Source organism: Oryzias latipes, chromosome 16 (assembly GCF_053564925.1).
Source record: "Oryzias latipes strain Hd-rR chromosome 16, Olatipes_Hd-rR_3.1".
Taxonomy (NCBI): domain Eukaryota; kingdom Metazoa; phylum Chordata; class Actinopteri; order Beloniformes; family Adrianichthyidae; genus Oryzias; species Oryzias latipes.
The window spans coordinates 29,968,949-29,992,824 of NC_136252.1; the positions used below are offsets into that span (position 1 = coordinate 29,968,949).

The 23,876-nt window shown below is 38.6% G+C and overlaps 1 protein-coding gene across 7 annotated transcripts in view; it reads right to left on the bottom strand.

The window, feature by feature from the left end:
• The window catches only part of LOC101175594 (NLR family CARD domain-containing protein 3-like), a 59,694-nt gene that overhangs the window by 31,736 nt on the left and 4,082 nt on the right, over positions 1-23,876 (bottom strand). For 2 of the 7 annotated variants that reach the window (XM_023964733.2, XM_023964731.2), the window contains exons 7-11: positions 21,840-23,622; positions 21,583-21,756; positions 21,202-21,375; positions 20,860-20,906; positions 19,726-20,414 (exon numbers count right to left, since the gene is read on the bottom strand). The exons of 1 other annotated variant lie outside the window; for it this stretch is intronic. In XM_023964733.2, the coding sequence (XP_023820501.2) occupies positions 19,846-20,414; positions 20,860-20,906; positions 21,202-21,375; positions 21,583-21,756; positions 21,840-23,622 (2,747 nt within the window). In that variant the 3' untranslated portion in view covers positions 19,726-19,845. Of the gene's footprint in view, positions 1-55; positions 96-322; positions 369-1,049; positions 1,149-1,795; positions 1,895-2,570; positions 2,649-4,111; positions 4,168-4,548; positions 4,656-6,442; positions 6,513-19,725; positions 20,415-20,859; positions 20,907-21,201; positions 21,376-21,582; positions 21,757-21,839; positions 23,623-23,876 lie in introns of those variants that run through there. 4 more of the 7 variants (XM_078933017.1, XM_078933020.1, XM_078933022.1 and 1 more) reach the window with 4 other exon arrangements.

The window sequence follows — 23,876 nt, forward strand, 5'->3', positions numbered from 1 at the left end:
AAAGGTTACCTTCCCCAAGAAAAGAGAGAATGATCTAACTCACTCAAAAGCTCACCTTCAATTGTTTCTTTATCAACTGTTGTTTCCCCAAGAACCTGTAAAAAAAACAGATTTAGAAATGAAAATTAACAACAACTTTTAGATTAAACATCTCAAGGCCAATTTATGCCCTAAAGTGCATTAAAACAACTGCTACTAAAATAATGCTACTGTGTGTTATGAAGGGAAAACATGATAAAAGACTTAATCAAATAAACAAATAACACTTCATTCTTTTCATCCAAAGTAACATCCATATTTAATAGAAATTATTGTCACTGACCATTTTTTCTTGTCCTGTTTGAGCCCCTGGTGTATTCTGGTTAATCCTGCATAGAACGTGAAATTTGTTAATTTAAACACTAAAACACTTAAAGAAAAGGAAAGAAAATTGACAGAAGACCCACAACCAACACACACATGTTTTAAATAAACATGTTGTAAACTAAATCAGGTCTTCTCAGCTTTCTTATAAATGCGACTTTACTTAGAAAGAGAGAAATATTTTCAATTCAAGTCCATCTCTTGAAAGACATGATTTTATGTCTGTTGTTAGATTTAAACATTTTCCTTTCACATTATTCAAGGACTTACAGTCAATTTTAACTCACGGCTAAAATGTGGATCAAATTCAGCCACAAACTACTTTAAAATAAACTTTAAATTATAGAATAACATAGTATTGCAAATGTAATTGTAAATGAGTTCCATCACAGTGAATCCTGCATGTTTTTCATGTTTACCTGCTCCAACACACCTGCACAAATGACTGTTTACGATAAAATTCAGCTCTTCAGTTCTGCACTTAAATCCAATGTGTTTGAGCAGAGAAATAGACAAAACATGCAGAGTATTTTCAAAACATCTATAATGTTTCAATACATGCACACTTTGCACACACTGAAAGAATCTCAAGTTCAAAAATATTAAAAACATTTTCTGATCAGTGGAAAAAAAAATGTTTAGCTCAGTGCTGTGAGATAAGCATCTAAAATTGTGGTTGTATTTACATTTTTGCTTCCTTGTTGAAACCTATAGGACAATCCCTGGATCTGTCACTTCTCTGGGACACAGAGCTTGATGAAAAATCTTCTCTTTCCACCTCAATTCTGTAACAAACAGAAACTTTGGTCAATTAAAGATGTACTTTACTAAAGAATAAAGAACATTAAAAAATGTCTGTCATAGAAACATAGTTGTAGTACTTTCAGTTATACTTAAGTCCTTGACGCCTATTCATACAAATACACATCAAACCACTTTGGCTCCGAAATTACCTTAATTTAGTTTTACATTAATTTTTTTTTGGGGTATAGCTGGAAATAAATTTAGGTGTCAAAGGCTTAAAAACGCAGTATAGCACATGTAATTGTAAATGAGTTCCATCACAGTGAATCCTGCATGTTTTTCATGTTTACCTGCTCCAACACACCTGAACAAATGACTGTTTACGATAAAATTCAGCTCTTCAGTTCTGCACTTAAATCCAATGTGTTTGAGCAGAGAAATAGACAAAACATGCAGAGTATTTTCAAAACATCTATAATGTTTCAATACATGCACACTTTGCACACACTGAAAGAAGCTCAAGTTCAAAAATATTAAAAACATTTTTAAATTAACAAAAATTTTAAAAGGGACACTTTTTTTGAATGCTAAGTTTTATCAGTAACAATTCCTCATTTCTGACCAGTGGAAAAAAAAAAGGTTTAGCTCAGTGCTGTGAGATAAGCATTTAAAATTGTGGCTTATTTACATTTTTGCTTTCTTGTTGAAACCTATAGGACAATCCTTGGATCTGTCACTTCTCTGGGACACAGAGCTTGATGAAGAATCTTCTCTTTCCACCTCAATTCTATAACAAACAGAAACTTTGATCAATTAAAGATGTACTTTACTAAAGAATAAAGAACATTAAACAATGTCCGTCATAGGAACAAAGTTGTAGTACTTTCAGTTATAAGTTATACTTCAGTTATCCTTAACTCCTTGACGCCCATTGATACAACTACACATCAAACCACCTTGGTTCCAAAATTACCCTAATTTAGTATCTACATGACAGTAAAAACTTTAGTATTTTTCATAGCTGGAAATATATTCAGGGGTCAATATGTTAAAAAGGCAGTATTGCGAATGTAATTACATATAAGTTCTACCACTCTGATTCCTGCATGTATTTCATGTTTACCTGCTCCAACACACCTGTACAAATGACTGTTTACTAGCAGATTCAGCTCCTCAGTTCTGCATTTAAATCCATTGTGTTAGAGCAGTGAAATAAATAAAACATGCAGAGCATTTTGCAGCATTTATAATGTTTCAATACATGCACACTTTCCACACTGAGAGAAGCTGAAAGTTTGAAAATACCTAAAAGAAATTATTTTAAATTGACAAATAATTAAAAAGTTGGGAATTTTTGGGACCCAAGCTTTAAATAGTAATAATTTCTCATTTCTGATTAGTGTAAAAAGACAAGTTTTGGTCAGTGCTGTCAGATAGGCAACTAAAGTTGTGGTTATATTTACATTTTTACTTTCTTGTTGAAACCTGAATTACAATCCTTGGATCTGTCACTTCTCTTCTCTTTTTTGTCCACCGCAATTCTGTAACAAACAGAAACTTTGATCAATGAAAGTTTTGCAAATGATTCCTTTCGGGTTCTACGACAGTGATTTCTGCACATTTTACATGTTTACCTGCTCCAACACACCTGTACAAATGACGTTACTATAATATTGAGCTCCTCAGATCCACATTTGAATCAAATTTGTTGAAGATGTTAAAAAAACATGCAGATCAACAGATCAGAAAAACAAAAATTATGATCACTAGTCTTCTAGACATGTTATTTTATTAAAACTATTTAAAAAGTCACAAACAACAATTCCAGCTGCTGGATTTAGTGAGTAGATCTTACAAACATCTTTAATTACTCCTTACTCCATGCATGCACACCTTACAAACACTGACACAAGCTGAGTGTTTGAAACAATCTTTAGAAATATATTTTTAAATAAAAACTCATTTTTCTTTGGATACAAAGTTTGATGAAGGTTCTCATTCATCCAGATAACGTTGTCTTTAAGTTAAATCGTAGCATCTGGACGTAAAGTCCTTTTTCTTTGAAACGTTTCCACGCTCATCCAAGTGGCTTTATCAGTCTGAGTGGTGCTGAGTTCAAGTCCCACATAAATATACTCCAGGGGAGTCACCCACATTCCTGCCAAGGCATGGCTCATCAGGTAAAACAACAAATAGAAACCAAAGTGAAAAGATTTGACTAGTGTCTCCACTGAGGATCCCAGCATCACTATCAGAAGAAGACGGAAGGAGGATGGCAGCCTGGACAGTAGAAGCAATTTTGGAAATACCTGTGTTTGAGCACCACTTGCGTCAGCTAAAAGGGGGAGTTTTACAGACAGAAACATGTCTGTAATAGTTGCCAACTATAAATAAAGAATGGAGAAGAAAGCTCTGTGCTCCTTCCAGGGAACACAACCATCTCCTCGGTATGCACAGACCTGTACCCTGGAGAAACACCACCTCAATACCAATTTCTGTTTATTCACGTTGAAAAGACAAAGGACAACCATTTGAAGACCAAAAGAGAAGAGAGATGGCTTAAAATAAGGGTCAGAGAAGCATTACATGCACATATTAATATCTCTTCCCTCAACAGAGAGGGAGTTCTCAGACACAATGTGTTTCATGTTCACCATGCTGCCCTTTCAATAGTTCCAAAGACGACCAAAACTCCAGCACAACATCCAACAACCTAAGGAGTGTTTACAGACGTAAAAGCTATTCATCCAGGTTTCCCTTCATTATTCCACTTAATGAGCCGCTCATTGGCAGGAAGGTGGGTGACCAACCTGGAAGATATATGCAGGGTTTCAACTGATGAAGGCAATTGGATGAGCAGTTCAACGTTTCAAAGAAAGGCAAATGACACGAGTCTCTTCAACACATATTTTGATCAGTAATCATTTCTCAGTCCTGATCAGTGTTAGAAGACAAAGTTTGGCTCGGTGCTGTGAGTTCACTGACTAAAAATAGTTTTTTTTACTTTGTCAATGCTTCTCCTGTGTTGAAATAAACAGGAGAATCCTTGAATCTTTCCCTGCTAAGGCACACAGATCATGGTGAAGAATTGTTTTTTTCCATCTCAGTTCTAAAACAAAAAGAGATTTTGATAAACATTAATCAAATTTTACTTAACAAAGAAGATGATTTCAAATAGAAGAACATTGTTATAATTCTTTGAAATCATTCTGCAAAAGACAGCATTTTTTACATTTTGCGGATTCAGTTTTTCCTAACGGTTTGACACAAACTGAAACAAATGTAGTACTAAATTAGTATATCGATCTTTTGGGAAACTTAATAACAGATAAACTATTACAAAGTATCTCAAAATTACAATTAAAGGAACGTTAGCCTTCTGTAAAACTGATGTAGTTAATGTTACAGCTTTATCTGATGTAATCGTGTGCTGTGATTTACCTCTCAGGTTGGTTGTGGTTCTCATGATCTTCAGGCAGACCATCATTTGAGGACTGAGAAGTCTCTGCTTTCTCCTCTGAATCACTCATGGTTCCAAAATGTCTTTGCTACAACACAACAAGACATAGACTTTACTGTAAAAAATGTTAAATCATTTCCCCACAGCTCCCATTGGGCAATGCTGAGATTGTTACGGTAAACATCAGGTTCAAGCTTCAGTCTCAGGTATTTGTTTCTGTGAGGGGCTGTTAGCTACGACGGAGTTTTAGGGCCACGGTGAGGAAAAAAAATTCTGGCCAACGTGGCGAGATTAAAGTCGTCATGTCGACTTTAATCTCGCCATGACGAGAAAAAACTCGACACAAAGTTTCGAGAAAAAACTCGTCTTGTCGAGATAAAAGTCGAAATAAAGTTTCGAGATTGCTCGCGAGAGAAAAAAACTCGTAAATTTACGAGATGATTGTGGAAGTGAGCCTGCAGAGCAGCAGGTGAACGCCGCGCAGCAGCAGATCAGACCGACTAAACTTTGTTGAACAGGTGAGCTGAATGTTTATTGATAATGTTCCAAATGTCTGGAGGCTCATTTGATTGATTTACGATTCATTAAAGTTTTATTTATTGATGGTTGGTTTGCAGGATTCCTGCAGCCCGATGATGAAGCCATCGGTATCCCTGCAGCTGTTCACTTGAATCCTTTCTTCCTCCACCAAGGACCAGATCTCTATGTTTGTGCGACGCTTCCGTCTGAGGAGCAGCACTTTTTTGCCTATTTCAACGTTGTAATGCTAATACAACAGACTATTTTCATTCATCTTTGTTTTTGAATGATCAAACGGGTCGCTTCATCTGCAGCAGTGGGTGTATGTAACACTGTTTACTTCCGCATTGGTGATCGGATGACAGATTCATGACGTAATGTGACAGATTAACTTCAGGTTATGTGAATGAAAAGGAGAATAAAGGCTGCAGCGATCCTCTGCACCCAAACGTTTCTCTGAGCTCCTTATTTTACAGATGAAAGTCCGCTTTACTGACACTGAACAATACACCGAACCCCGGAAAGGCGGCTCCACTGACAATAATCTGATTTTGAGTCGCCAAAAGGTTCAGAATCTCTTTGTTTTAAACCTATAATCCGGAAATAAAGCTTCACAAAAGGCTCCACATATTTCATCTTCAAGCTAGGCTCCGATAAACAGACAACTTCGGGGTTTTCTCCTTGTTAATCTATGACTTTTTCCCGTAAGTTTACGAGTTTTTATCTCCTAATAAAATTACTTTTTTTTTGGTGGCCATAAAACTCTGTCGTAAACTCTTAAATACAAAGCCACTAGCTCACTAACATTAGCCATAACACTGAATACTCCTGAAAGACTCAGCTTCACTGCTGTCGCGCAACATTGCGACTTTAATCTCGAAACTTTATTTCGACTTTTATCTCGACACGACGAGTTTTTTCTCGAAACTTTGTGTCGAGTTTTTTCTCGTCATGACGAGATTAAAGTCGACATGACGACTTTAATCTCGTCACGTTGGCCAGAATTTTTTTTCCTCACCGTGGCCCTAAAACTCCGTCGTAGTTAGCTATCGAGAGAGAGTAAAGGATATTAATGGGAGCTTACTTTCTGCACCAACAGTAGAAGACTAGTTTCTGATTAACTCCTGCCACTCTTAAGAAACTATGTCCTAAAAAACGGCACAGGTTTTTTGATTTTTCCTAAAATCTGCATAATCATAAGACCACTGGGAATGCTTTCAGAATACATTAAAATATAATTAGAGTGGGTCTTTAAACTAGCAGAATGTAGCTGCATCACATACATGCTGGAGATGAAAAAGTCCCCAATCGCACAAACTGCATCCCCTAACAGAAAGAGTCAAATACATGAAGTACCTTGTGAACAGCTTGTTTTGTTACTGTTTGAGACGCAGTTTGTCAGATTCCTCACAGCTGCAGGAAATCTAAGCCGTCTTTTCTATTTCAGCAAACACAGCAGCACTTTCAGCAGCACTTCGGAACGTTGTGTCTCTGAAATGTTGAGGTGCTCCAAAGATCCATTTTCTGAACTTGGTTAGTTCCTTTCAGAGTAAAGGGGTTGCTGGAGCCTATATCCCAGCTCCTGTTGGGCAAAAGTGGGGTAGAGTCTATACAGGTCACCAGTCTGTTGCACGGCCACACATCCCCAGAAACTCGCATTCACAGTAATTTAAAATACAATTGACCAAAACACAGTGGGGTGAGAAGCACCCGGAGAGAAAAGGAGTACAATGATCCCTTGCTATATCACGGTTTACTTTTCACGGTTTCGCTACTTCACGGATTTGCATCGTGCATTGTGTTCTGCATTCTGATTGGCTAAAAAAGTCACTCCGCTTCTTCTCTACCTGCGCGTCAATAATGTTGCAGTTTAATATGTACACGTACGTAAATCAGCTTTCCAAATTACGTACATGCAAATCATCTTGCAATTTCCTGTTTCTCTAAAACCCATAGAAAAAGAGCGACAACAACTGTCAATCACTATGTTCTTCTCCCGAACAAACACACACAGCTGCACCGCGGGCTTGAGAAGGAGAAAACACTGCAGCTTCTCAGACTGAAGAGCATTGAAATACACCTGAGCCACTATTTGTCCGTTTGTACTTTGTATTTTTTTCATGATCATTTTAAATTTTCTCCCGTTTAATTCAATTACTCTCGGGTCGCGGTGGGCGGGGCTAATCTCCGCGATTTGAAGCCTTCTGTTCACATTGATGATTAAAATTATTATTTGACAGTACTGTACAGAAGTTATTTGTTGAAAAAAAAACGTTTTTAAAGTACTTTGATTTGTGAAACAAATGTTTGAGCCTGTAAAATGGTTTGTTCTTCTTTTCAATGTATAACAGAGTATTTAATTGTATAATAATTGTTAAAAAAATAGAGGTTTCTACTTCACGGATTTTGCCTATCACGGGTTCTTTTTGGAACGTAACCCCCGCGATAAACAAGGGTTTACTGTATATGCAAACGCCACACAGAGTTGGGATTTGAACCGCGGCGTCTTGCTGTGAGGCGAAAGTGCAGCTCTGTACTCTTGTAGAAAAAACAGAAAATGTACAGAATTAGTTATTAAAGAATACTTTACATAAACTTTTTGTACCAGTACATCAAAATAAGTTTGGGTATGCAAAGTTGACCAACAATATATATACATGATTACATATAGATACGTGTGTGTGTATAATTGTAAAATCGAGTAAAAATGTGCAACTGTTTAAACAAATTGTCCTAACTTTTTGAAATATGTTTGGATTGGGAATTTTGTGAATTGTGGAATAAACAAACCAACTTTAGAAAACTAAATAATAAACTGAATAGAAGTCAGTTAAATGAAAAGGTGTAAGTACATCTAAATAGAATTAGGAAATGATTGGTAACATAGTTTATCTCTACATAAAATGCATAAAAGAAAAAAGATAGACACATTATGTCGGCAAAAGTCGCAGTCAATATTCTTGTGTGAGTTCAACTGACTCAAAATGATGTAAAAAATAAGTAATTTGGCTTTGCTGTCACCTGCTGGCAAAAACCAGAAGTGCACTACTTCCAACTGCCGTTTAGTGTGTGGTCTTTTGTTTAGATTATTTCTCTTCCTCAATCTAAAACATATTTCAAAACAGTTAAGAAAATTATTTGTCAACAGTCGCACAATTCTACTCGATTTTTCTGTTTTAAACCAATTGAATAGAAACACTATTACAATGCGCAGTTTTAGTTGTATTAACACAGTTCTGTTCAGCCGCTGTTTCTGGCGGATTTTTGCAGGTAACGATTTTATTCAGTATTTTTTCAAGTTACGATTGCTCCACTGAACAGGCCGGTCTAATAAGGTGGACTCAGTGCGCAAAATGCGATAAAACTAATCCTATTTCACATTTTCACAAATCAGAGAAAGATTTCACAAATCAGAAACTGGGTTTAATGTTTTATTTACTATCATAAATTAATCCAGGTTTAGTCAGTCCAGGTCCAGCGGTTTTTGAACAGGACCCGGATCTTCGGTGGACTATCAGAAGAAGACGTTCCACTGCGCAAAACGCAGTGGAATGTTCCAAGTTTAGTGCTCTCGCGAATCGGAAGCCAACTCCAGCGTCGTCTGGAACTGCCGATTTAAAACGGCGCTCTTCGATGTACAGTTTTAAGGGTACGACGGTATAAGGGTTATATCAAAACGTCCAAAATTACGTCATCTGTGCCCATAAGACACAGATGAAACCAATGCATTAATTTAAAATAAGATACTTTTTTTTCCCTTACCTTTCAGAGCCACTGTCAGAAAAGAAGAATCGTCAAGGCAGAAAGTGAAACTAAACCTTTTCTCGTAAACAGGATATAATCCTAAATTTGTGGCAAACAATTGAAAAATAAATAGGGGAAAAAAAGAAAACAATTTATTGTTACAATCTAAAAACAACGTGGAATTAATTTTTTTTATATCTAAATAGACAATTTACTTCATAAAACATAAAGACTATTTCACAAAGATCAGTTTAAACATTAATTTCTTTTTTGCTGTTTTCTTATTGTGTTATTTTTGTTTTCATAACCTGGAAGTTTAAAATAACACTGAGGGTTGTTAACATCTGCTTTTATTGACTTTAATGTGAGAAACGCAAAAGAAAAAATAATTTATATCTATTGGCGCCCGCTAGTGTTAAAAAAACATGACATCTGTACAGAAAGACTTGACAGTGAAAGTCAACTAAGGCTGACATTTGTTATGCTGCTCCATTGAACTAAACTCAAATGCACGTCAGAAGAAGAATAAAAATTAAAATGTGTTGTGGATTAAAATATATTTTTCTTGTGAATCAAAGCATCTGCCAAGTAATGGTGAGAACAGTTTTGTTTTCCAAACACATGTCACGATGCTCAAATCTTACGAGAAAACTGTTCTCAACTGATCCTCTTGGTAAAATAAAGGTTAAATAAAAATAACATTTTTCTTAACTCAAAATACAGATGTTAGAATGTGTCATTATCTTTCAGATAATGATGACTCTTCTCCACTTTGCTTTGGCTTTCTACCAATTACAGTTGTTGAGACAAATGGAAATGAGAACTTTTAGTTTTACATGCAAAATCTAATGCAGACAAAACATAAAATCACTAAAAAAATTGAGTTATTTAATCCCTTTGAAAAAGAAATTTTAAGTTAACTTTAGTTTTCTCAAGAAAATGTCTACTATCTTCTGACTACAAAATAAATTTTATTTAAACTTCAAATTTTCTGTTTTAATTTGTCCTAATGCCACCTGTATTGATGGACACCCTTGTGCTTGAACATGTTGTATGACAAGCACAAAAGTCCAACAACAAAACACTGCTCGGGTTCAGATCAGGGAGGCCATTCCTACCAATCACGCCCCTCCAGGTGCCACTGTCATTGCCCATGTGGGCATTGAAGTCCTCCAGGGGGACAATGGAGTCCCCTGTTGAGGCACTTTCCAGTACCCCCTTCGAATGCCGAAACCACAGTCGAAGGTGGAGGGACATGACCTTCTCGTCCACCGGTGTGAACTCCAACATTTGGCGGCTGAGATTTGCACTCACGAGTAAGCCGGCACCAGCCCGCCGCCTCTCACCATGAGCAACTCCAGAGTGGTAGAGAGTCCAACCCCTCTCTAAGGACTGACTTTCAGAGCCCAGTCTATATATGGAGGTGAGCCCGACTATATCCAGCCGGTACCCTCTCAACCTCTGAGACAAGCTCAGGCTCGTTTTCTCCCAGAGAGGTGACGTTCCATGTCCCAAAAGCCAAGTTCCATGACCGCAGTTTGGGTCAACGAGGCACCTGCCTTTGACTGCCACCCAAACCACATTGCACTTGGCCCTTCTAAGGTCTCCTCTAATAATATTTATAACAATAATAAAAGCACGTTTAGAAGATCATCTCGCTCTATGCCACAGCTTTTGTTTGCTTACAACGGAACTCTGTTTCTTTTTCTACGGCTGTTACCGGTATTTTATAGTTCTGCGCATGTCAAAATTAGTTATTCTGATTGAAAGTGTGGCGTATGTAAACATTTGTTATAATCATAAAAAGTTTTTTTTGGGCCCATGTTAACAGTTCAACTCTAATCCGATCTTTGATCCGATCAGTCATTTTGCACATGTAACCACAGGTACTGACTCATCCGCCCCCCTTTCCTCTCTGCGGTTGAGACCCTTTTCAATTAGAAAACAAAAACTGCTGAACCAACCCCAAACCCGCCCAAATTATGTCCACCTTCCCAAAGCAATTTTTGCCCACAAAGTCAGACACAATACTGTGAGGTGCCATGGCAAATAATCTGCCTCCATTTAACTATCTCCTTAGCATCCTCCTCACACTAATACCCTTATGTCCTCTTAGACTATATTCAGGAACTTCCTCTTTGGTCTGCCTATAGGCCTTTTTTCTGATAGCTCCAACCTCAGCATCCTTATAGCAATATAATCAGTGTCCCTCCTCTGAACGTGTCCAAACCATCTCAATCTGCTTTCCAGCATTTATCTCCAAAACCTTAAACATGAGCTGTTCTTCTGATGGATTCATTTCTGATGCTGTCCGTCCACGTCATTTCCGAAAAGAACCATCACCCTTTTCAGCTCTGCTACCTGCAGCTTGTCTCTTTTTCTGCCTCTAAACCATCAACATGGCTTCTCTCACCATAGTCTTCTACATTGTTCCTTTTATTGTTGCTGACACTATTTAGTCCCACATCACACCTGAAACCTTCTTCTACCTGTTCCAACTTGCTTACACACGCCTCTTCACCTCTTTCCCACTCTATGTTGTTCTGGACTGTTGAACCTAATAACTTGAAGTCCTCCCCCTTCTTCATCTCTGATCCATGTAACCTCACTGTTTCTTTCAAATACCTCTCATTTACACATATATGCTTTATTTAGCCACAGCTGACCTTGGTTCCTCTCTTATTCAAAGCAAACATCTTACATTGCAGCTCCTTCTGACCATCTATGAACTTCTCTGTTACTCTCTTCCATTCCCTCCTCACTCTATGATCTGATTAAACACGCCAGTCATACACTGTTCGGCCACCTCTCCAAAACACTTCCTTACCTCTGCAGGTTCGTTGTCAGGGCAAACTGCCTTTCCACTCTTCATCCTGTTCAAGGTCTTCCTCATTTCATGTAGCGTTATGTAATGTCTCGTTTTTTTTATTTTTTTTGGTTTTTTTTTAAGTACACCAGGGGGGTATTCCAGAAAGCAGGTTATGCTAGCTCCCACGGTAAGTTTGAGGCTAAGGAAGTTGATAACCTCAGTTTTCGGTTCCAGAAATGGAGGTATGTTTCAGGGTATGTATAGTTGCCATAGCAACTCATGCTCTGAACATAACCTGGTCGGGAGCAGGTTTAGTTGAAGGTTAGTTTGTTTACAGAGAGGTGAAGCAGCATGGCGTGTCCATTTGAAGATGATTTAGTGGATGAAGAAGCTCAGATAATACTTTTTCCACCAGGAGAGGGTGATATGACCACGTATAAATGTTGGAAAGATAAACTTTTTTACTTTGATCTAACTTAATTATTTGCTTCAGTTAAGATAAATTATTTGTTTGTTAATTCAGTTTAAAAATAACACGTACTTATCAGACAGTTATTTCACTTTCATTCAAATTAATTCAATCAAGTAGGTGTAACTTTGGTGAATCTAGCCACAGGGGTTGCAAGCCAGTTGCCTCTGTGCCGGTCCCAAGCCCGGATAAATAGAGAGGGTTGCGTCAGGAAGGGCATCCGGCGTAAAAATTGCCAAAATAACCATGTGAATCATCCACAACACTTTAGACATACCGGATCGGTCGAGGCCCGGGTTAACAACGACCGCCACCGATGCTGTTAACCTACAGGGTGTCGGTGGAAATTTGACTACTGTTGGTCGAAGAAAGAGGGGAGGCAGAAGGGTCCGTGGCCAGAGAGAGAAGGGAAAAGGCAGGAACATAGGTTTGAGAATAGGGACTCTTAACGTTGGCACAATGACAGGGAAAGGCAGAGAGCTGGCAGACATGATGGAGAGAAGGAAGGTAGATGTACTGTGTGTGCAGGAGACAAGGTGGAAGGGCAGCAAGGCACGTAGTATTGGAGGAGGATACAAACTGTTCTATCATGGTGTTGATAGGAAGAGAAACGGGGTAGGAGTGATTCTGAAGGGGGAGTTTGTAAACAGTGTTCTAGAGGTGAAAAGAGTCTCAGACAGGATGATGAGCCTAAAGTTATAAATCGAAGGGGTGATGGTGAATGTAGTCAGTGGGTATGCGCCACAGGTTGGCTGTGAGTTAGAAGTGAAGGAGAGATTCTGGAGTGAGTTGGATGAGGTCATAGAGGGTATCCCCAGAGGAGAAAGAGTTGTTATTGGAGCAGACTTTAATGGCCATGTTGGTGAGGGCAATAGAGGTGATGAGGAGGTGATGGGCAGGTTTGGTGTGAACGAAAGGAATCTGGAGGGACAGATGGTGGTGGACTTTGCGAAGAGGATGGAAATGGCTGTAGTCAACACTTAATTCCAGAAGAGAGAGGAACATAGAGTGACATACAGAAGTGGAGGTAGGAGTACTCAGGTGGACTACATCCTGTGTAGACGAGGTCATTTGAGAGAGGTTAATGACTGCAAAGTGGTGGTAGGAGAGAGTGTAGCCAGACAGCACCGCATGGTGGTGTGTAAGATGACTCTGGAGGTCAGGAAGAAGAAGAAGAGAGGGAAAACAGAAAAGAAGACCAAGTGGTGGAAGCTACAGAATGAAGAAACTTGTGAGGAATTTAGGCAGAAGTTGAGACAGGTTCTGGGTGGTCAGGATGAGCCTCTAGATGACTGGGAAACTACAGCAGAGATTATCAGGGAAACAGGTAGGAAGGTGCTAGGTGTGTCATCTGGAAAGAGGAAAGACGGTAAAGACACTTGGTGGTGGAATGAGGAAGTACAGGAATGCGTCCAGAGGAAGAGGTTGGCTAAAAGGAAGTGGGATGTAGAAAGGACTGAGGAAGGTAGACAGGAGTACAAGGAAGCGCAGTGTAGAGTGAAGAGAGAGGTGGCAAAGGCCAAACAGAAAGCTTACGATGAGCTAAATGACAGGTTAGACACAAAGGAAGGAGAAAAGGACTTGTTCAGGCTAGCCAGACAGAGAGACAGAGATGGGAAGGACGTGCAACAGATAAGGGTGATTAAGGACAGAGATGGAAAGGTGCTAACAACCCAGGAGAGTGTACAGAAAAGATGGAAGGAGTATTTTGAGGAGCTGATGAACGTGGAAAATGACAGGGAAAGAAGGGAGGAAGATGTGGTTGTTGTGGAGCAGGAAGTAGCAGAGATTGGAAAGGATGAGGTTAGGAAGGCTCTGAAAAGGATGAAGAGCGGAAAGGCCGTTGGTCCTGATGACGTACCTGTGGAGGTATGGAAGTGCTTAGGAGAGACAGCAGTGGAATTTCTAACGAGTTTGTTCAATAGGATTCTAGAGAGTGAGAAGATGCCTGAGGAATGGAGGAGAAGCGTTCTGGTTCCGATCTTTAAGAACAAGGGTGACACGCAGAACTGCAGCAACTATAGAGGAATAAAGTTGATGAGCCACACAATGAAGCTGTGGGAAAGAGTAGTGGAAGCCAGGCTTAGGAAGAAGGTGGAGATCTGTGAGCAGCAGTATGGTTTCATGCCCCGTAAGAGCACCACTGATGCCATTTTTGCTTTGAGAATGTTGATGGAAAAGTACAGAGAAGGTCAGAAGGAGCTGCATTGTGTGTTCGTAGATTTAGAGAAGGCGTATGACAGGGTGCCGAGGGAGGAGCTGTGGTACTGTATGAGGTCGTCTGGAGTGGCAGAGAAGTATGTCAGAGTAGTTCAGGACATGTATGAGAGAAGTATGACGGTGGTGAGATGTGCTGTAGGTCAGACAGAGGAGTTCAAGGTGGAGGTGGGACTACACCAAGGATCAGCTTTGAGTCCTTTTTTGTTTGCTATGCTGATGGACAGGCTGACAGACGAGGTAAGACAGGAATCTCCCTGGACAATGATGTTTGCGGATGACATTGTAATTTGCAGTGAGAGTAGAGAGCAGGTGGAGGAACAGCTAGAGAGGTGGAGGTTTGCTCTGGAAAGAAGAGGCATGAAGGTCAGTCGTAGTAAGACAGAATACATGTGTCTGAACGAGAGGGATCAAGGTAGAAGCGTTAGGTTACAGGGGGCTGAGGTGAAGAAGGTGCAGGAGTTTAAGTACTTGGGGTCAACAGTTCAGTGTGATGGGGAGTGTGGAAAAGAGGTGAAGAGGCGAGTGCAGGCAGGTTGGAGCGGGTGGAGGAAAGTGTCAGGAGTGTTGTGTGACAGAAGAGTGTCAGCAAGACTCAAAGGAAAGGTGTACAAGACAGTGGTGAGACCAGCTCTGCTCTATGGGTTAGAGACGGTAGCAGTGAGACAGAGACAAGAGGCTGATATGGAGGTAGCGGAGATGAAGATGTTGAGGTTCTCCTTAGGAGTGACCAGGTTAGACAGGATAAGGAACGAGTACATCAGAGGGACGGCTCATGTTGCCTGTGTTAGCGACAAAGTCAGAGAAGCCAGACTGAGATGGTTTGGACATGTTCAGAGGAGGGATAGTGGATATATTGGTAGAAGGATGTTGGAGATGGAGCTGCCTGGCAGGAGGGCAAGAGGACGGCCAAAGAGGAGATACATGGATGTCTTAACAGAGGACATGAAGTTGGCTAATGTTAGGGTAGAAGATGTTCATGATAGAGTGAGGTGGAAAAGGATGATTCGCTGTGGCGACCCCTGATGGGAAAAGCCGAAAGAGAAAGAAAGAAGAGGTGTAACTTTGGTGATGCTGTTGGGGCGGCACCGCAAGGGATTGTGGGATACCATTTCCTTTGCCTGTCTGGACGGATTTTGGTTTAAGTGTGGCTTTTTGACCAAATGTGTTTAGTTGTTTAGCTGTTTTACTGTGTTTTGCCATTTTTTGTTGAGTTCTTTTGTCCTACTGTGCTTATGTCTCTGCACCATGAGTAAGAGTGAAGGAGAGGATGATGAGTTTGTATAGCACCCTTACCGAGAAGTGCTATAATGGCAATGGCGGATAATTCTTTAATGAATTTGTGCGCAACGTGAATTTTTTTCCCGTCCTTTTTATTGTTATAAAAATGAGCATATCTGCCGGCTCATACTTAGAAATATGAGAGATCAAGAAATATAATTAATTAAGATGGAAAAGATATTAATTGAATTGGAGTAATATGACATTTAGTTTGATAAATACATCAATTTGAGTTGTATAAACAATTATTGAGTTTTATAGACCTAAGAAATTAGGTTGATTAAATTTAACTCAATTATTTGTTACCAATAGAAGTATTTCATTTAAGATGGCAAAATTGGATAAGTTATATATATATGCGTCACAAGGAAAATGGAAATAAGATCAGAAACTTGTGCGTTTACTTTGTCTGTTCTTCTACTACAAGCAGAAACTCTTTCTTTTGATGATGCAGCAGTGTTACTTTTTTTGATGGACGTATAATCTTCATACGCTGTCATTGAATCTCAGACTCTGTCTCACTAAAGTATTGCGCTCTCTTTGGTTCTCCACGCGTTTCCATGGTGACTCTGGAAATCGGCGATCTATTGAGAATGTCTTTATGTACCTGCTGTGCACGTGCATTAACCCAGGGTTACTAAGTCGAGCGTAATTACGCCAACTCATATCCGGTCTTTTGGAACCGACATACCCAGAGTAAGCAAGTTCAGGCGGATTTCAGCCAGAGTTCAGGCTTAAAGTCAGGCTAGTTTAAACATGCTTCCTGGAATACCCCCCAGTTCAAGGTAGGGAAACAACAGTTTCTGAGTGCTCAAGTGATCATCCATCTTCGGTCTTGATTCTGGTTCTCTCCTGCAGACAGAGTTGTGTTTGGTAAAAAACCAGCAGGAGGAACTCATATAAAAGACGGTGGAAAAACACTCATCAGACCCAGTTTGGTCAGAAGAATATTTGGACTCATGATTGTTGACTTTTATTAATACTATAATTCATTTACCCAAACCTGGTCCTCAGCAGGCTGTCGAGCATGTTTTCCATGTTGCCCTGTTTATGCAAACCTGATTCAGCCTGATTCAAACCTGACACTCATCAAAGGCAGGAGTGTTTGAGAAAATGCAGGATAGTGTTCCCAGAGGACCACTGGGCAACTGCTATAATTCATTTGAAACATACAAAAATTGTGTCTCACTTGTGTGTTTGTTCATAATTTATATTTCCATTTTCAGCTCCTGAAGGCAGCCATTCTGCGAAGGTTTGTAAAGTTCCAACAACAAAAAGGCATCCAACAACATGGCTCTTTAGGACAAACATTACATTTAAAACATAAAAATATGTATCTTAAAATGAAAAATCTTTTTTAGTTCCTAAACATCAGGATTTTAATTTTGTTAATGTAGAATTTTTCTCTTCAGTGCTGATTCACGTATTTTCTGTTAATAAATTGGTTTACATTATTTACAGTATGTATTAATGTAATTGTTATCAAAGTTAAATGCATTTTCCCATATTTTAAATCAGTTAAGGGAAGACTTGAATTATTTATTTAGATTTTAAATAATATCTTTAGGAATTCCGTTCCAGATTCAGCTCTTCTATAGCGGGATGAAGACATCTATTTTTTGACGCCCTTCCAACAAAAATCCAAATCATTGCATAAAAATCCCATTAATTTTAACTTTTCCTGATGTTTACTTTAGTAAGATAGCAGTTCATACCTGTGGGTCAACAAAACTGTATATTCCTCCTTCATCATACCTGATTTTTTGCACCTCCCTAGTTACACCAACTGTGATACAAAAGTAAGAACTGATTCCTATAACGCATTTTAAATGTAGTGTTTAATAATTAGACTTTGCTATGAAAATAATTTAACATTTAAATTCAATACAATAAAAAACAGAAAGTTGCAAATTTTCATCTTTATTTTAAAGCAGCATGTGAAAGTCAATATATAATGTTGAAATTAAGAACTACACTTCAGCAAAACAAAATCTTTAAGAATTTATTTAAATACAGATCAATTACCTCGTTTCACCATGACTTATTGGAGAAAACCTCTTCATTTTTAAGACTAAATAGAGAAATCAGAGTTAATGAAGATTTTTATATATTTTTGAGGGATAAACCAAATGCTAAAGAAGATGGAATCATAATTACACATTAACTATTGTTGTGGTTTTCTAAATAGTTAACAGTGACATTTTTCCCATGTCTGAGTTTATTCAGTTTTCTTACATTCTGAAATAATTTAGAAGTAATTTATATGAAAAAAAGCCATTTTATCTAACATTGGTCATCTTTTTTATCCGTTAATTTTTGCTATAATAAAGGAAAATCCAGCTTTCTTCTAACATTATTGATTAAATTTTGAATAGTTTTTGGTCTAAACACAAGGCGGTTCTGGAATATTTCCTAGTTTTTGAAGGAAGTGGGTCTTAATGTGTTTGTTAAAGTATTTTCCTTTTTAAATTACAAATGACTGCTATTATTATGGTTCACGTTATTTCCCCTTAACAGAATTGGCCACAAATATATAATATAGGCACTATATATAATAAGCAGGTCATTACTAGATTAGATGATGTCTTCTCTGCTGTGTTATTTACATTAATGGCCTTGAATGCTGGACTATCGTTGTTGTTGTTTTTTTCCTGAATCAATTTAGTGAAACATATAAAAGCTTTATCTGATTAAAATTAGAAATGCACTTCTGTCAAATCAGCAACAGTGTGGATGCAGATAGACAAGTCAGAAGCGGGACCCAAAAGAAAGTCAAGTGAGAGCTGAACAGTTTAAAAATGACCAAAAAAAATCTCTGGCATGACATGTTAGATATCTTAATTTAAACGATGTACTGAGGTCAAGTGACCAGTTTTAGTAAAATATCTCCCCCAAATAATAAGGTGCTTCAACTGTTGATTAATTTTTGTTATTTTAATTTTACATTTTTTTTTTTTTTTTACTTTAAACACACACAAATGTAAAGTTTAGCAAACATTTAGTAGCATTTCCATTATGAATGAGAAGCTGTTAATATGCATTGATATTTTTAAAGATTCTCTTCTCACCCTCCATGGGTGGTTCTTATCCCAAGCTCGGGTCTTCTTCCACAGAGGCCAGGGAGCTTGAGGGTCCTGCAGCGTCTTTGCTGTTCCTGCACTGCGCTTTTCTGGACTGAAATATCTGGAGGGGTTTCAGGGTTTTGCTGGAGCCACTCCTTCACTTTGGGTCCACTGCCCCCCAAGTGCTCCAATCACCACACTGTCACCTTCACCTTTCCAGGCTTTCTCCACATCCCAGAGTCCCTGTTTTTTCTCTAGTTTCTCATGTTCCTTCTTACTCGTCTTGCCATATAGCCAACCCTGATTCATTCAAGATGGTCAAGTACCACTAAAGCAACCCTTAATTACAATGTCAACTGTGGTCAAATGAGAAAGAACATCAATTCACCATTTACATTTTAGATTTTAAAAAAGTATTAAACATAAAAAAGTCAGATAAGTCTAGCTGCATTTTGAGTTCAGGGAAAAGCAAATGATAAAAGAAATTTGCCTTCAGCTTTTCCAAACTAAACTTTAGTGTATTCATTTATTTTACCTCATATCAAACTAGCTTTTAACTTCAAATGAAATGCAAAGAAATCACTTTGGTTTTTGCATTTAACTAAATACACCTTGAAGTAGGCAAACAGAAGTTCTTTAAATCACAAATATTATGAAACTAAAACTATTAAATTATTAACGGCTGAAAAACTAATAGATAATGGACGTAAGATTAAATTTAGTTAATCTGTAGGAACCCATGTTATTTATAGTAATTTATAAATACACAAAAAGTTCAGCTAATTTTTGCAAAATTAAAAGAATGTAATTAATTTCCACAATTAGAGATGTAAGATAACATTTAAAACAAAAAAGTACATGAAAATGATAACATTAAAATATAGAAATTACATGTTGGTCTTATGATAAAGTTTTTTAAGTAAAAATCTGAATTGAATTTTTGTTTAATTAATTGTCTCGTATTTTTTTATATTAATAAAAAAGATTCAGTATCTTGAACATTTAAAATCTTGCAAAAACCTCTTTGGTTTAAATTTTTGATTATGTTATTACGGTATTTTAATTAGGTAGATTTTATTTGTTTTTTCATTTACATTAAGACCCCGGTACTATGTTTGCATTCCTAATCCGATGTTCTTTTAAACAGTTAATCAGTTAATTATGCATCGCCTCTGTCTCACCCAACCTCTTGTTCTACTTTTGGTCCTTCATGACAAATCCAACACAAAGTCAGAGACGAGTTGAAGGGCTCAGTCCTGACCCTGAAAGCTGGGTAGACTGGCTCACTGAATGTGGCTTTGAAGGTGTGAAGGTGGGTCACTGCGTCCGAACAAACCTTAAAGAAAGACAAAGTACCACCATCTGAGTTCAGGTAGACTCCAACTCTGCTGGAAGGGACTACATGGACTGGAGTGTCAATGTTATTGTGGAGGACAGAGTGACTTTTATCAGAACACAGCAGGCTCCAGGATTTGTCATTCTTCCCAAGGCTGCTGTCGTCCCTTTCTCCCTTCCTTCTGATTCCTCTGTAAGTCACAGCGATGTAAACATCCCCCTTCCACTCCACCTCCCAGTAGTAGCGTCCAGTCAGTCCTTGTGTGCACAACACCTGTTTCCAGTAAGAAAACCTCTCTGGATGATCGGGATACGTCTGCTTCTCTTTCACCATCCTCACTGTTTTGTTGTTGTCTCTCAGTATGAGGTTTCTGTGAGCTGTGTTTTCATCCAGTGTGAGATCAACAGCATCTGATGAAGATAAAAAAAGTAAGTTACAGTTTGTTTATCTGATAGTTCATCTATACACACCAATAAGTCATATTAAAATGATGAAAAGAAATGTAAATACTTCCTGTATGAACATCCAAACATAAAGTCCTGGCTTCTCACAAGATTTTCATCAGTGTGTGCTTAAACATATCAACCGTCATACAAACATTATGATCCTGCCTTATTTAAGCTGTATCACAATAAAGCAAGGAAGCAATAAATAAACAACGAAGCACTGACCCAACATTGTTTTCTAAATGTCCCAATGTCTGGGAATATTAACAAATGAATAAAAAGCCAAGGTAACAAAGAGAATAATTGACAAAAAAACAACTTTTGTAACAGTTATAAAATGTTTTGTTCTAACTTTTCAGAAGTTAGAAACAAACAACTCTATAAATTACTATAAATAACGTGTTCTTACACTTCTTTAGACCAGGCTTCATGAAATTGGCTCCTCGTGGCTTCATCCTATGAAATGTAAAATGATGGCATTAAACAAAGACAACATTGTTAAGGGCTGCAGCTGAGCATCATAATCCAGTCACTAGTTTAGATTGTGCAATCTTTATTTATGGCTAACTTTGATCATTTCTTTCTTTCTTTGTTATTATTATTTTTTTTTGCCAACTCTTACCTTTTAAGTTTCATTTTCTTCAGCAATATAGCATTCAAACCTGAATTTTCTTTTGGAAATGCAGCCCCTTCTAGTTTGTTTGGCAATTTTTCCCCTTAGACCCAAAAAAGATCATTTTATTTTTCATACTTGAGAATATTTAAAGCCCAGTTTGGATTCTTCCATCCTTCCAAAAGGACTTTCACTCCAGAATCTCCTGGATGATTGAAGGTCAGGTGCAACTCCTTCAGGTGTGAGGGATTGGAGCTCAGTGCTTTTGCCAGATCGTCAACACCAGTTTTTGTGATGAGACACCCTGAGAGCCTGAACAGAAACATATTCTTATCTTATTTATTTCTAAAATGTCATGAATCCAAAAAGATTCATTTGATCACACTTAACTGATCTAATAACCGTAAAAAAAGCTATCTCAGCCTGATGCATGAATGTGACATGTCTTAGACTCATTCTTCATCCAGAACTTTGATGACAGATTTCAGAGCTGTGTGATGCATAAACATGGCTCCTGACCTGAGGGTTTCCAGTTTGCAGTGTGGACTCTTCAGTCCTTCACAGAGCAGCTTCAGTCCTGAATCCTTCAGGTCGTTGTTCCTCAGGTCCAGGTACTTCAGATTGCAGGACTGAGAGCTGAGAACTGAGGCCAGAAGCTCACAGCTCTTCTCTGTCAGGTTACAGCAACTCAGACTACATGACAAATAGCATTAAGAGAAAACCATCTGTCATTTCTGAACTTTTGTTCTCTTTAACTCTTATTTTGTTAAACTCACACAGCTCTGCTGGACTCTTTGATCACGGGTAGCAGCCTCTGCAGGCCCACATCTGAAGCAAAGTATTTCTTCAGTTCAAACTCTTTTAGGTTTTCTTCTGAACTCAGCAGGATGAAGACCAGAGCTGACCACTGAGAGGAAGACATTTCATTTGGAGAAAGACTTCCTGAGGCCAGGCGTTGCTGGATCTCCTCGATCAAAGAACAATCCTGCAGCTCCATCAGGCAGTGAAACAGGTTGATGCTTTTCTCAACAGATTCCTGTTTACTTAGCTTCTTCTTGATGTGCTGAACTGTTTCTGGAACCACAGTTGAGTCTGCTTCTGTTTCTTTCAAAAGTCCTCTTAGAAGAACCTGGCTGTTTTGTTGTGAGAGACCCAGGATGAACCGCAGGAAGAGGTCCAGGTGTCCGTTTGGACTCTGCAGGGCTTTGTCTATAGCGCTCTGATAGAGTAAAGCTGCGTTCCTTTTACCACTAAGCCAATCAAGCCATCCAGAAGCTGGTTGCTTTTCTAAAAGCAGGTTTGAAGCTCCTTTAAAGAATGTGACGTGGACATACAGAGCAGCCAGAAACTCCTGAACACTCAGGTGAACAAAGCAGAACACTCTGCCCTGATGGAGTCCAATCTCCTCCTTGAAGATCTGTGTGAACACTCCTGAACACACTGAGGCGGCTCTGACGTCGATTCCACTCTCTGTCAGGTCAGAGTCGTAGAAGAACAGGTTTCCTTTCTGAAGCTGCTCAAAAGCCAGCTTTCCCAAAGACAAGATCATCTTTCTGCTTTCTGGAGTCCAGACTGAATCGGTCTCAGATCCTCCATCATACTTGATCTTCTTCATTTGAACTTGGATCAGCACAAAGTGGATGTACATCTCAGTCAGGGATCTGGGTGTCTCTCTTTGCTCTTTGCTTTTAAGCAGCTGGTCCAGAACTGTTGCAGAGATCCAGCAGAAGACTGGGATGTGACACATGATGTGGAGGCTTCGGCACCTCTTGATCTGGGAGTAAACAGTGGTGGCTTGATCTTCATCTTCTCCAAATCGTTTCTTAAAGTACTCCTCCTTCTGTGAGTCATTGAACCCTCTCACCTCTGTTACCATGTCAACACATTCAGCCGGGATCTGACTGGCTGCTGCAGGTCGTGTGGTTATCCAAAGCTGAGCGGAGGGAAGAAGTTTCCCCTTGATGAGGTTTGTCAGCAGTTCTCCCAGAGATGCAGGCTGGTCAACATCAGTCAGGATCTCTGTGCTGTTAAGCTTCAGAGGAAACCGACACTCATCCAGACCATCAAAGATAAACAAAACCTGGAAATCTGCAAAACGGCTGAAACCTTTAGTTTCTGAATAAAAATGATGGATAAGTTCCACAAGACTGAACTTCTCCTCCTTTAAAAGATTCAGTTCTCTGAAAGAAAACAGAAATAAGAACTGGATGTCCTGGTTGGTCTTGCATTCAGCCCAGTCCAGAGCAAACTTGTTTGTTAAGACTGTTTTCCCGATGCCAGCCACTCCCATTGTGATTGCTGTTCTGACTGCTTTGTTTCCTCCAGGCGGGGGCCTGCAGATGTCTTCAGGTTTGATTGTTGTTTCTGGTCTGTCTGATTTTCTGAACGCTCTTTCAAGTTCTCTGATTTCATGTTCTCTGTTGACCTCTGCAGGCCGTCCTTCAGTGATGTACAGCTCTGTGTAGATCTGACTCAGTGAAAGTGAATATCCTGCTGTGAATGTGCTTTCAAACTTCTTCCTTATGCTCGACTGAAGAAGACTGATTGATGATAACATTTCTAAAGAGCAAAAAAACATCAGATATTAAACACTGAATATTTAAAAATCTTCATCTCTTACCTTAAATTTACGATTTTAAACTGCAGAAGATATTTTTTTCAAGAAACAACTTCACGTGAAACAACTTTTAAACGTAGTCATGAAAAACAAAAAATATTGATGCAGTTTTAAATGGGATAAAATTGGAAAAACACACCAAATGCTAAAGTAACTTTTTTTTTCCTGTGAACTTATTGCCACTGCAACTTCAGTA